Source organism: Pleurodeles waltl, chromosome 3_1 (genome assembly GCF_031143425.1).
Source record: "Pleurodeles waltl isolate 20211129_DDA chromosome 3_1, aPleWal1.hap1.20221129, whole genome shotgun sequence".
Classification (NCBI taxonomy): Eukaryota; Metazoa; Chordata; class Amphibia; order Caudata; family Salamandridae; genus Pleurodeles; species Pleurodeles waltl.
This window is the reverse complement of record NC_090440.1, coordinates 1,905,656,474-1,905,670,365: the sequence shown is the minus strand read 5'-3', so window position 1 is coordinate 1,905,670,365 and position 13,892 is coordinate 1,905,656,474. Positions and strand designations below refer to the sequence as shown.

Sequence of the window (13,892 nt, the reverse complement as noted above, 5' to 3'; positions counted from 1 at the left end):
TTCTTTGCCTCTGCTGCCTTCGTGTTGCGCAGGCCCATCGTTGTTCACTTACACCCAACCTGGCCTTGCTCCTATTCGATTTTGAGAAGGGCTAATCGTTGTGATGGGCTTAATTTCTCTTGTCTGGAGTGTGGCCCTCTAATACACCCGCTGGGATGCCATGCTCACTCTCTAGACCCCCTTGTCGCATGGCACATGGCTGAGGAAGGTGGCTGCATTAGAGGGCTTTAGGAGATGGGATCTCATTGGCATAACACAAATCAGTGCTTTATGGTCGGGTACTCAGATGCGCTCCTTCCAAGAGCTTCAGGACACTTATGCACTCACCTCTTCCCGATTTTACAAATACTTACAACTGAGACACGCCCTTTCTGCCCATGTGCCCTGGGAAACCTCCTTCCTAGAATTTAGCCCTCTAGAAGCTAAACTCCTTATGGGAATGCTGGAAAAGGGAGGCATATAACAAGCCTACTGCACCCTGGTCACCAACGCCCCCAGTACTCTAGACCACTTTGGGTGCATTGGGAGCACTGAGGACGACGATTGGCGAGATGCCCTGTATTATAAACATTTCTGCTAGGCTACATCTGATTCAGACTTAATACTTACACTGTGCCTATCTCACCCCAGCCAAACTACATCGTGCAGGTTTTCTTCCTGAACCAGCCTGACCCCATTGATCTGACACCCCCACAGATTTTTATCATGTGGTTTGGTCATGCCTTGTGAACCAATGATACTGGATGACCGCAGCTTTCAGAGGTGCTTGGCTGGGAGGTAGAACCTTCCTCTCGGAGTTTACAGCTTGGGGTCCTGGAGGGTGCAGGAGCTGACCACGTTCTTCGGTGCGGCCACCCTGGTGGTGAAGCACAACATAGCAGTATGATTGAAAACCCCGGCTCCCCCTGGGGATATCGCAGTGGCAGAGGGGAGTAGACTAGTGTGCACAACAAGAACAACCTGTATTTGAAGCAAGGGGCTTCCAGCTGAAGCATGAGTAGGGGGAAGGTGATTGGGTCATCTGAGGTGAACCAATGTCTGCTTAAATTTTGTTTGTACTAACCCTGGTTCCCCCCAGCCACTGCCTTGTAATGATATGATGTATGATGTCCTCTTGGATCATTGCTGTGAAAATTCAATATCATTGGTTATCAAAAAGAAAAATAATTGGTGAGCAAAACTTTGCTTAACATAATTTAGAAGACAAGGCATAAAGTTTAAGTATGAGGTTTAACTAGCCATGCAGTGCTCCTGTGTATCATCGGAAGTGTACTATTTTTTTTATCTATAGCACTAAGGGAATGTGTAGAGTATGAGTTGTTCTTTAATATGTGTTTCAGATTGTTACTATGCAACTATGATTAGTATCATGATTTTTCTCCCCAATAGATAATATGCTCTGCAGCTTCTCTGAAATGTAGTGGATATAAGCAGTCTCCTTTGCTTTACTCTATTATAATATATGAACTTTTTTTCTTTTGTGTGGGTGGGCTGTAGCTATGGAACTAATTTTCTTTTCTTGTAATAATTGTATATTGATGTTAAAAGTTTATATTTTTCATTTTGCATAGAATGACTTCTATAATATTTCCAAAATAAACATGGATTAATTATTTTTCACTTTGAATCAGTGGTAGTGGTGTATCTCCCACTAACTGAATGCACGAAACTGTCTTGACAAGAGAAAGAGTATTAAAATAATTCCAATTATTGATGCCTTCTGTCTTTATATCCATAGCTTGGGGAAACATACCGGATGGGTGATAGGCCTCTTGGATACTGCCTGATCATCAATAACTTTGATTTTAGTACATCGCTACCCAATATACTTAAACAGAGGAAAGGAACTGATGCGGATGCAAGTAAGTACTACTGCTGCCATTCTTAACCAGTATGGTGTTCATATGTATAAACATTTGGTGTGGTTTGGTTTGGGAGCACATGCAGAAATGGTCATAGACACCAAGACAATTTAAGGCTCAAGTAGGACAAAAAAAGGTGAAGAAGGCTGTGTTCTTGGAAGATGTATACCTATTGAAGATGCATTATTCAATACAGAAAATGCAGAGAACCATAGAGCAGCATTCAAATAGATGGGGGTACATTTTTCAGTACTAAAACCTGTGTAGGGTGGCACATAAAACATGGAGAACCATTATGACTGTTCCTCCAATCTCATAGACATGATCTGGAGATCAGGGAAGGGTAGTGATCACCAAGTTACACTCTGTAGTCAGGAAAGAGAATCCTCTGGCAAGTCTTTTGATAAAGTAAATCACGTGAAACATACTGTAGTTAATCACTGTCTGCACAGGAATAAGTAGATACGTTAATCTTCAATACAGAAATATTTAGTAATGTAAAGGTCTATTTGAGTCATATGTACATTTTGTTTAGATTGTATATATCCACCACCGATGATGATTCCAGATGAGCTAAATTTAAAAAAATGTGTGCAAACTTCTTTAATTCGAGTTATGTGCGCTCCAGTGTGGCTGGCTTTGTTAGGCAGTAACACAGATATGAACAACATGTCAATATGTCTCTGAACCTGTGGCCTAGTGCATGTCTGTTATAACGTTCTACTCTGGAAGTATGATTCACTTGTGGTTATCTAAAACACCCAAAGTAGAAGACTTGGTTGAGGACACCGAAGAATGGGAGGTGTGGCCTGGTCCCAAGCAAGATGGCGGCATAATCTTGCTGCTCTGTGCTCTGCCCTGCAGATCCTAACACATTGTTGCGGAATTTGCTCACCAAATGACCAAGGCTTACTAACAGAGACACAACATACATGGAGGAGTGCAATGCACTGAAAATCGTGCGTCAGTCCAGTGGATTGGACTGGATTAGAATCTTACACCTCATTCGTGCTACAGGAACAAAATGGCGGCTTCCAGCAGCGCCACTTATTGTTGAGCCCCTAACATCTTCATACATCAGTACCAGTGAGGTACAAAACTCAATAAGCAGACACCAATGCAGGCCATTTCCACTGAACGCTCGCCGGCCGGATTATTTACATAAATATTTAGTAACCGCCACCTGTGCCAGGTTTTTTTCACTCGCATTCATATATAGGCACTCCCTGAGAGAAATGTTTATGCCTCCTATCCCTCCTGCAGCCGTGACAGCAGTGAACCGTCCCTACTAGTGCACCAAGCTGATCTCTTAAGATCTAATATCATTACCAGCGATTTACAAACACCACTCCCACCGCACACAGCTAGGCCTATGGATACCTGATAATCTGAAGATTCCTATTTCCTACTCAGCGCTTGAGGCTCCAAATGACCATGCGCAGCTAAGTGAGCCATAACTGCAGAACGTCAGTACAGCACATGGAATAATATAAAAGTCAATGCTGTGTATGGAAGCCAAATAGTGAGCCTGCTATTATGCTGTCAAAGCTTAAACAGGTCCCGGGCCCCTGAGTAAATTCTGTGTGCCAGCGTGTCTGAATCATCATTCCCCTACGCATATAAGAAAGATCTCATCATCGCCCAAAGCCAGCTGATCACGTGACACGAATAGAGAACTGTTTGGACAGTATATTTCATCATAAGGCGACCTTTGACACGTCTCTCCCCCACTACAATCTGCACTGTGCTTTTTGGCTTACCTCAAGAAATAAACACCATCATCCTCCCGGGGGGAAACAAAATGGCAGTCTTTCTTGAGAAACAAGACTAAGCTACATCCCATTAGTTGACCCTTTACGAATTTATTTGTGCCCTCTGCTCAGCTCACTCTATATGCTCAATGTGTTCATATCTCCTGGCCTGCAAACACATTCAGTCAGATCCAGGTGGTCTGTTGCAGCTGTGAGCAACATACTCAACTTTATCAGGAACTCAGTATACCATTTTGTGGTGTACGAAATGGCTATCAATAAATTCCTCCACTGCTAAAGGATCAAGCTTACTTTTACAGACAGTTGGTGAAGCTACACAACTCTATAAAATAACCTGGAACGCTGAATGTCCTCCATTATGACTGACGAAAAAAGTAAAGACTGCAGAGACACTAAGAAAAAACAAATCATATCTAAAAGGAACCAACGAGAAACCTCCTCTACCGGCATCCCCCGTCAAATCTAAATCAGACTCCGTTACTAGCCTGGATATGATTCTTCAGGGACTCAGCGCACTGCATGACTTGTGGCAAAAAAAACAAAAGTGAACGCAGATGCTATTTATGAGGACCTTTGAGCCTTACGGATCGATTTTCAAAACGTGGCGGGCAGAATCACTGAAGCTGAAACAAGGCATTTGAGCACTCTGCATCAACTGAGAAGTCAAAAGTGAATGCAGTCACTAATAAGATTAATACCTAGGTGAAAGACATTTCCGAACTTGAAGACTGGAATCAGAAAGATAACCTTTGCATATTTCGATGACCCGAAAGGGTAGAAGACCATGCTAACTCCTGTGTTGAATTCCTGAAGGCCTAGCTACCCTCCACCCTGGGTATCAAATTTGACAGAAACTTTGAGGTAGAACAGGCTCACTGAGTACGAATGGGCAAACCCCGCTCCAATGCCCATAACTCGCACCTTATAGCCATGATCTTCTGACCATTAAGATACTGCTATATAGAATTTATTCTTGTGCATATGAGGAAAGCTCAACATGTCCTCTGGAACGGATCCAAAATCAATATCACGCAGGACTATTCAAAGGAGACAGTGATAACTAGGAAAGGCTTCCTGGCCCTCTGCCAGTCTCTTAAAGACCACAACCTGCCATACAGATTGGCACACCCCCCGAAATTCAGGATCGTCATACATGGGAAAACCTTGTTCTTTACAGACCCAGCAGAACTCCAAAAATTCCTGGACTCCTCTGTACAGGCTGCAATGAATTGTTAATGATTATTTACCTGACATGTCCTTTAACTTTCAAGTTTCTGTGATTGTCTTACCGTGAAGCCACCAAGATCCCACAAAGAGGGATCTCAATCCACCACTTCTCCTTCCTAAGTCGTCCGCATGTCTCCCTAGTCAGCATCCCTCCGTCAAGTTTAACCGCTCTCTCTGCTTCCTTGCAAGGCTGTCTTTAGTTTTCTCTGATGTCACCATCCTGTTCCTGTGTTTGTTTTTGGATATAAACTTACTGTTTGGCCCCTGTGGTTCACACTGTTCTATCCAGGCGTGATATACAGCGCTGTTCCAGCATCCTGATACACCGTGCTGGATTTGTAAGCCTGATATGTATGCCTTTCAGTGTTGAACATTATTGTCTTTAATAAAAGAAATATCTTTGATGATATTAATAGAATGTTGGAGGTTTTTCACAAAATTATGGAGGGATACGGTTTTACTACAATGCCTCCTAACTAATTATTTGTTATGACCATACTGTTTGATACTTCCTGTTTAACCGGTTAAGATTGCTGTCTGATGATGCCACCTGTTTCCACAATGGATAGCCCAGTTTGCTCAGTCTGACTCGATGAATAAACCCACGCCTTTAGCTCATAGTTCCCAATAGCCTTGATACAACTCAGGGTTTTAAAACACTTCTCAGGGACATACAATGCTTGTTCATGTTTCTACTTGGGGCTAACCTTACCCTTTTTACCACATACCATACATATCCACCCCAGGATACTACCCTTTCTCTGTTCATCCACATTGTATTCTAGTAAAGCCCAATTTCACCTCAAATCATGATTGATTGAGAATACTCAGGCACCCACTTTATTCTCACAGACCTGCTATCTACATATAATTTCAGCAGGAACTGCTGCACAGTTCTTCAGTGCACCCACGTGCTCCCTGGACTTTCTATAGAAGACCCTCTCTCTGTGTTTCCAACCAGCTATCCTGCAGGGCTGGGTAGCTACCTAGCCAGTTTGGGATGGACCAGCTCGTGCCTCAGTGTGTCCTGTGTAAATTAAGGGTGGGGGATTGCATTTTCAATGCATTCTGAGGGGTAGGAGGAAAATATTTGGATTTGTTGACTTTGTTAGAGTTTTATTTGCATGTCCTGTTCCCCTGGCTCCCCGCCCCCAACACTCTTCACCTCCCTTATCCTAAATTCTAAACCACTGTTTGCCTCTCTTGCTCCTCCTCCGGTTACCTGGGTGATACTCTGTTATGGTCTATCCCTTTAAACACGCTCCTAGACTTCAAGTCATCACTCATACCTGTGCCTCAATCCTGACTCCAATTATTAAACATTCCACCCCATACATCGGCAGCCCAAATTGATCCAGTTACTGCATCATGGCTCTCCCGCAAAACATACTCTCATCAAATAGAAAGGGGCTTAACCAGCTGGTTAAACATAGAGTGGTGGCTGACTACTGCAAATTGCAAGGTGATATTATCCTCTTATAAGAAACCCACGAGAAAAACATTTATGACGTTAAATTCTATGGGAAACGGCCTTAACAATGCAGGCTAAGCCCGTTGTGCCCTTTCCTGCTTGCCTAAACCATGACTCTCCTGTTATCTGCCTTAACCACACACATGCCTAAACCACACATATGCCTGGTTAAGGTAGAGAGCAATCTGTGGTCTAGCTGTGAGGATGGGCAGAGAAGAACAGAAGAAGAAGAATTGGGAGAGGTAACTAGGGCTGGGGCGTTGTTTGGTGGGTGGGGTGGCACTTTTAGGGGTGTGGCGGGCTTAGGGCAGGTGGGGGTAGTTTTTTTGACAGGGCAGGCTTTGGGGGTTCAGGGCGGGGGGCAAGGTAGTTTTAAGGGGGCAGGGACAGTTTTCAGGGGTGGAGGTCACTGTTAGGGCTGAGGGCGGGGAAACTGGGGTTGGGTAGTTTTTTGGAAGGGGACAGAGAGTGGAGAAAGGAAAAGGAAGGATCAGGAGAGGTAAGTGGAGCTGAGGCGGGGTTTTGGTGGGGTAGTTTTTAGAGGTGTTGTTGCTTTTAGGGATCCGGGTGGGTGAAGGGGGGGTCCAGTATTTTTTTATTTTTTTTTAAAGGGGCAGGGTTATAGGGCTCATGGTGGGGGGTGTAGGGGTAGTTTTAAGGGCTGGTGCCGGGTTTTAGGGCTCAGATCGGTGGGGGAAGGGGTAGTTTGCAGGGGCAGTTGTAGGGCTCAGGGTGGGAGGGCTGGGGTCAGGGTAGTTTTTGGGAAGGGTTTTAGGCCTAAGGGCAGGGGCAGGGGAAGGGGTAGTTTTAAGGGCAGTGCTGGTCAGTTGTAGTGCTTGGGGTGAGGGGTTGGGTAGTTTTAAGGGCATGGTGGGGTCAGTTAGGTTTAAGGCCAGGGAGGGGGGGAAAGGGCATTTTTAAGGGTTGGGGCAGGGTGGATTGCAGGGCTGGGGTATTGGACGTTAGGGGCAGGACAGGGGAGAGGGGGGATGACAGGTGGGATTTACCAAGCATATTTCTTTTCCCAGATATGTTTTTACAACAAAATTAATTGTAAAGGCATGCGTGGGAAAGACGCTGCCATGGTTCTGACCGTATTATTAAGGCATGTGTCATACAACCAAAGCTACAGCCCTTGGATTGCAGATCTCACACATAGACTATATTATGGTGTGCAGGTCTCTCCTCCACCTCTCCCGTTCTCTGACAGTCGAGCTGATAGTGATTTATAATCACACGTGCATTTCTGCCCAACTAATCCTCAACTAACCCACCACACCACCTTGTCACTGGCACCTGAATGATGATCTTTCAGATGACCCTAACAATAGATTAGAAATCGAGACAACCATTAAAAACTTACTCAAAGAAATCCTCGGGAATGACTCTTTACCTACAATCCAATGAGATGCTCTCAAAGCCATATTAAGGGGGACACTGATTCACTTAGTTAGCCTGAAAATTAGAGCCATCTCTAAACGCCTCAAGGAACTAGACTCAACGATTCAAATTCTAAGTACCCAACTTAGACAAGGTAAAGGCTCATCTCTCTTTCCCAAACTGCTCACAGTGCAATCCCAATATAACCAAATTCTTAGCTAGAAAGCCCAGAAATGGACCGATGTGGTTAATGCAACTAGGCTTTGCAATAACAGTAAAGAAGGAAAATCGCTAGCTAATTACCTTAAATTTACAAAAAAAAATAGATCCTTTATGTAGGGTACAGAAAATCCAGGAGGCGTAGTCACCACCTCCACAAAAGGCATTCTTGACTCCTTTAAACTGTTCTATACAGAACTCTACAACATTAATGTGTCCACCAATTAATGAATATCTTAATTCCTGTAATCTCCCTAAAATATCTCAGGACTCCCTCGCTATTAATAAGCTCGTTACAGAAGAGGAAATCATCCTAGCTATACGCTCTCTTTAATCTAGGAAAGCCCCAGGCCCAGATGGCTACTCAGCAAAGTTCTATAAAACAATGGCCAATATATTGATAAATCCCATCCATGCAATTTTTCAACAGTATACTTTAGTAGGCCTTATTACCGGCTCGGCCACAGAAGCCACCACCGTAGTGATTCTCAAGGAAGGGAAAGACCATCTAAATGTCAAAATTACAGACTAATCTCCATTATTAACATTGACTGCAAGATCTATGCTAAGGTGTCTGGATCCGGTCATTCAACAATTGATGCAAAATTCTCAGACAGGCTTCCTGAAGGGCAGGTGCACGGCTGGCAACATCAGGACATTCTGTCATATTTTAGAAAGGGGCAAATTATCCCTCTCACCAACAGCAGCCCTGGCCCTCAATGCAGAAAAAGACCTTCAACAAGGCCTCTTGGCCCTTCCGGCATGCCACACTACACAGATATCATCACCTTGGAGAAGATTTCATACGCATGATTATTTATTTACTCTGGTCGCCACAGCAAGGGTTAGAGTGAACGGTCACTTCTCCCAGCCCTTAACAGTCTCACAAGATACTTTCCAAGGGTGCTCGCTCTCATCCTTGCTCTTTCTACTGGCCGTTGAACCACTAATCTCCGCCTTTAGGGATAAAACGTGTATTCCGGTAATTAGCTTCTTATCAGGCAGATAAATGTTTGCTGCTTATGCACAGGACATATTCTTATTCACTGAAAATGTTTCTCAAGCCATACCAATTATCATGAAAGAAATAGATAAATACTCACAAGTAGAGGACTACTCTTTAAACAAAGATAAAACTGAGATATTCCCAGTGAATGTGCACTGCACTTCTGCTGTAATCGTTGACCTTGGTCTAAAATGGCAACTGACAGCCATCAAATATCTGGGCTTGTGGTTTACCTCGGATCTTAAACATTCTGTTACACTTAATGAACAAAAAACGTTGACCAAAATCTCCTTAATATATGGTCCCTGAAAAGTGTAACTTGCTTGGGGAGAATGGGAACCGTGGAGGTAATGAGAGCCCACTGATTAATTTCACATCTGGCATGCTTCCAGTGGTCCTATCCCTCTCCTTCTTTAAGTCAGTGGATAACACTATATCCGAATTCATATGGGAAAACAATCAAACAAGAATCTCCATGAAAATTCTGAAGAGGAGCAAATCCTCTGAGGTAATAAATACCTGTTACCAAAGAGCATTCTTGATTTCTCAAGGGGCATGGTGACTGCTCCCACAAGCACATAACCCCTCTCCGTGGCGCCACATTTTTAATCATACTCCACACTCACACTTCACAACATTTCAAATCTTCCTCTGGAACATTCTAAGCAGATGTTAATGGACACTGTTGCATCACTCCTTATGCTTGACAAACGCCTAGAATCATTGTGGGCATGGCTCATCCCTAGCCTTCCAGTGGTTTAATCACAATATCAAAACATTATACTGAGACACATGGGCTCAAAAAGGTATAAACGCTGTAAATAACCTAGGTTTGCGTGCCAAATCCTATCCCGTTCTTCACCTTGCAAATGAAATTTGACCTACCAAACGTTGACTTCTACAAATTTCTAAGACTCAAGAGTGTACTGGGTAAACTGAATCCCCTGCACGATCCAGACCTTCCTGGGCTCTTGGGCACCCATAAGAGACCAGGTTATACTGCCTCTCAACTGTATAAACTCCTTGCGATGCCCACTGGACAGGCTTTGAGACTCTTTAACTGAAAATGCGAAGGCCTCATACACTCTGCAGGCACTCTCTTCCTTAACAAAAACAATGTGGCAAAAGACCTGGAATTCTCTGTTCAAGACCAAAATCACCCCTGCCCTTGCACAATCTAGATCCTGGTCCGTTCACAAAACACACTGGATCCCAGACAGACTACGCAAACTGGGGCTGAGGGACTCAAGCACCTGTTGTTGATGTGGAGAGGGTATAGGGGATCTTCAGTATGTTTCTTACGTGCAAATTGACACTCCCACTATGAACTAAGATCCAAGACCTATAACATTAGATCATGGGGGTTTTAATAGAGATTGATTTCGTAACACCGATCTTGGGTCTACATGTCAACCCCTGAGCGGCAGAACTCGATTCTCACACCGCTTCTCTAGTAGACCACCTCCTCTCCTTGGGCTTCAAAATAGTTCTCTTCAGTTGGACGTCCACTTCCCTTTGCGCCTGTAGTGGAACTTACTATGTTCCTTTAGAAGAACTGATAACACCTTGTACTCTAAGCTTCATGGCTCCTCCGGCCCCAGGCAGCTTTGGGAAGCCCTCTATAAATATCTACAGGTGAACAAACCGCCTTAAATATCCCCTTTCGAATCTCCTCTTGCCATAGGTATTGCCAAGATCTTACCTTACAGCCACCCTACCTCTGCCCAGTGCAGCTGTCCCCTTCTCGCCTTTTGCTCCACTTCTAACCCCTCCTCTTCTTCTCTTTCTCTTACATGGGACAGCGGGCTCCTCCCAGTTTATGCGGTACACAATAGACAAACAGACTAGTTTGCTATTACATAGGCCTGCCACTCGCTCGATATCACTACTACTGCTGCATCTGCTCTGTGATAAGAGATGCTTTGTAAGCTCGTTATGACATGCCTTGGATTACGTGTATACTTTCACCATCTATATTATACATTTGATGGCATTGCTTCTCTGTTCCCTCGGGCAACTGGAGTGTACTGCTCACAACTGTAAAGTTAGCTTCTTTGTTTTCTTCTGTTTTTGCATAAAATTAAATAAAGAACATCTGAATTAAAAAAAGGACACAGCAGGATGAACCTGAAGGAAACGTATGAGAAGATGAAAAACCAATACGTTATGAGAGGATTTGCCAAAACAGAAGGATTATAATAGGAATCTGGTATACCTGCCTGACCACGCCCGCTTTAGATGAGTGCTATAAAAAAATAGTACATCTTCTACTGCTCAAGATTTGAATGTACCTATTCACCCACATTTAACCAGTATATGTAATAATATTTGGTTTAGGGTTTCTTCGGGCATTATTCAATGTACAAACTGTGTATCTGATTGAACCCCCTTTGAAATGCCTACTTCATTGTATTGTTCTGTTATAAAAAAAATTACAAAGAATTAAAAAAACATAATAAAGAAGCACTGGTGCTCAATAGCTCCCGGTTCCTGTGTGCTACTGAGAAGTCCTGGTACTCTTCCTTGAACAAATATTTCACCTGTCTAAGGAATGCTGGTACACGCCTCTTCAAATTAATAATGTCTGCCCATTTAAAGCATTCTGTTACACAATAGCAGGCCTCTGACGATAAGTGTTTGAACTCTACTTGCCAGGCTAAGTAAAAGAAGACATATTGCTGTGCTTTGTTTAAAAAAAAAAAAAAAAAGTTGCTATTATTTTAGGTTTAACAAGGACTTCAAAAATAGAAACTTCTCCTCTTAGTCACATCTGATCATGCGGTGTCTTGTTGAGTCAGCATGGTGGATTTTTTTCTATGAAAATTGTCTGTTTTGATTAAGGTCTTTTGGCATCTTATTCAGTTTTAGACTGTCCTTTATTGCATTTGTTAGAATCCTAGTGCCGGTGTTGCCCCATATCTCCAAGGTAACCTTGCTATCTAAAGAACATAAAAGTCTTACATTTGTAGACTGAGAGAGAGTCCTGCTATCTGTAAAATTGTGTATGGGCCATACACTTTTTCACTAATATTTAACATCTGCTAATACCTCTCGCCATGTTTAAAGATGTGTAGGGTCTGAGACCAATCAGCCAGTTGTTGTTACACTACCATATTTGATTCTGATTAAAAGGGTGATATTGTCTATTGCGCATCAGCATAGAAACATTAGCACTAAAGGAGTTGGGTAAGGTTACAGACTCGTCACATTGCAGACTTTGTTGAAGGGCAGTGTGAAGGACATTCCTACAGCTCTGGTGATTCATCAACAGAACTGTTTGCTGAACAGTGGCAGCTAGCTGTTCAAGGAGAATCAAAGTCTGTTAAGTACCGAATCTGGAATTACCACAGAAAGCATTGTGATCACTGGGATGCATAAAACTATTTGCTTGGCTAAAGACACGAACTTCAGAGTGCCCCATTGTCAGTAAAGCCTATAGGTGCAGTAGTAAAACAAATGTCCACAGGAAAGCTGAGTTCTAAGAGTCAGCCAAGTAAGGGCCAAGAGGCAAGGATTAGGTAAAAGAGAACACAACTTGATGGAAGAAGGCATGAGATGGCTGTAGGTACCTGTCAAGCAGAACTCAAATTGGTTGGATTCTAGCAGGAAGGCATTCTATGCATTATAGTTGTTTTCAGCAAGACAAGTTCCACTGCATAAGTAATTTCGACATGCTTAATACAATGCAAGATGGCCTTAGTACACAATAAATTGTCCATGCTTCCACAGTCTACCTCATTTTGTATTAGGCATTGCAACAAGAATACTACATACAAACTGTGTGGCTTAGTAAAACCACATCCTCGCATTTCCACACATCCTCTACAGGTCTTGGGCACCACTGTCATACATGTTGCCAGGCATGGACTTGTGGATATTGTCCATCTGTGCTGCACCTCTAGAGCCCAAAATTAAAGCCACTCTGTAGGCTGGAATTCCTTGATTTGACTGAGTAGGATGCCGTCACTCAACCCTGAAAACTGTGAGCATGAACTGTGTAGATAAGCCTGTGAGTGACCTGCATTTATTTACTTGGGAAACTGTGGGGAGGAACTTGCACAGAACGTGTAATCTGCAACATTGCTTTGGAGGAATGAGGCCAGGTGCTATAAAGCTGCTCTAGACCAGGATGGTAAGGCCGTAAAAGGTTTAATTCTACCTGTGGACTTTACATTTTCTCAGTAAGGGCAATACCCAGACCACCCCTGCTCTGTATACATTGTGGCACTTTAGTGAGTTATTACCAGCGCACACATCAAATATGGAATGGTGTGAGTGGGTGGACACGACCCAGTTAGCTCTGGAATCACAGACTAAAGGCTCTCCTTCTTTTATTTCATTTTTCCTTCTTCTTGTATTTATTCAAATCTGTGGTTTCTTTTTGTCTTACAGAAAAACTAAAAAAAATCTTTCAGTGGCTTCAGTTTATAGTAGAGGAGCGCCGAGACCTGACTGCATACAGGATCCTCCAGACTATGATGGAATACGGACAAAAGGACCATGAAAAGATGTACTGCTTTGTGTGCTGTATTCTGTCCCATGGACTAAAAGGAGCAGTGTATGGGACAGATGGGCGGTCAGTGTTGATTGAAGAGCTGACTAGGTCTGTCGATGGAGAGAGGTGCTTGTCCCTTGCTGGCAAGCCAAAAGTCTTCTTCATCCAGGCCTGTCAAGGCAAAGAGGGACAGAAAGGTGTCCTCATTCAGCGAGATTCGGGTGAGGACATTAAATCCGATGCAAACCCTCTGGTCTCCGATGATACCAAGGTCTCCATTCCTATCGGGGCCGACTTCTTAACTGGAATTTCTACAGTAGACCATTATGAGAGCTACAGGCACATCTCGAATGGCAGCTTTTACATACAGAGCCTTTGTAAGCACTTGGAAAAACTTTGCCCAAGGTGAGTTAGGCTGCATCTGTGGTGTGGTGGTGGATGGATGTGTGCATGTTTGCTT

At 43.4% G+C, this 13,892-nt stretch overlaps 1 protein-coding gene across 4 annotated transcripts in view; it reads left to right on the top strand.

Moving 5' to 3' along the window:
* The window catches only part of LOC138285741 (caspase-8-like), a 188,743-nt gene that overhangs the window by 160,559 nt on the left and 14,292 nt on the right, over positions 1 to 13,892 (top strand). For all 4 annotated transcript variants that reach the window (XR_011201638.1, XM_069226073.1, XM_069226072.1 and 1 more), the window contains exons 8-9: positions 1,739 to 1,862; positions 13,330 to 13,837. Coding sequence is in view for 3 of the 4 variants with exons in the window: in XM_069226073.1 (XP_069082174.1) it covers positions 1,739 to 1,862; positions 13,330 to 13,837 (632 nt within the window). In the remaining variant the exon portion in view is untranslated. The remainder of the gene's footprint in view (positions 1 to 1,738; positions 1,863 to 13,329; positions 13,838 to 13,892) is intronic.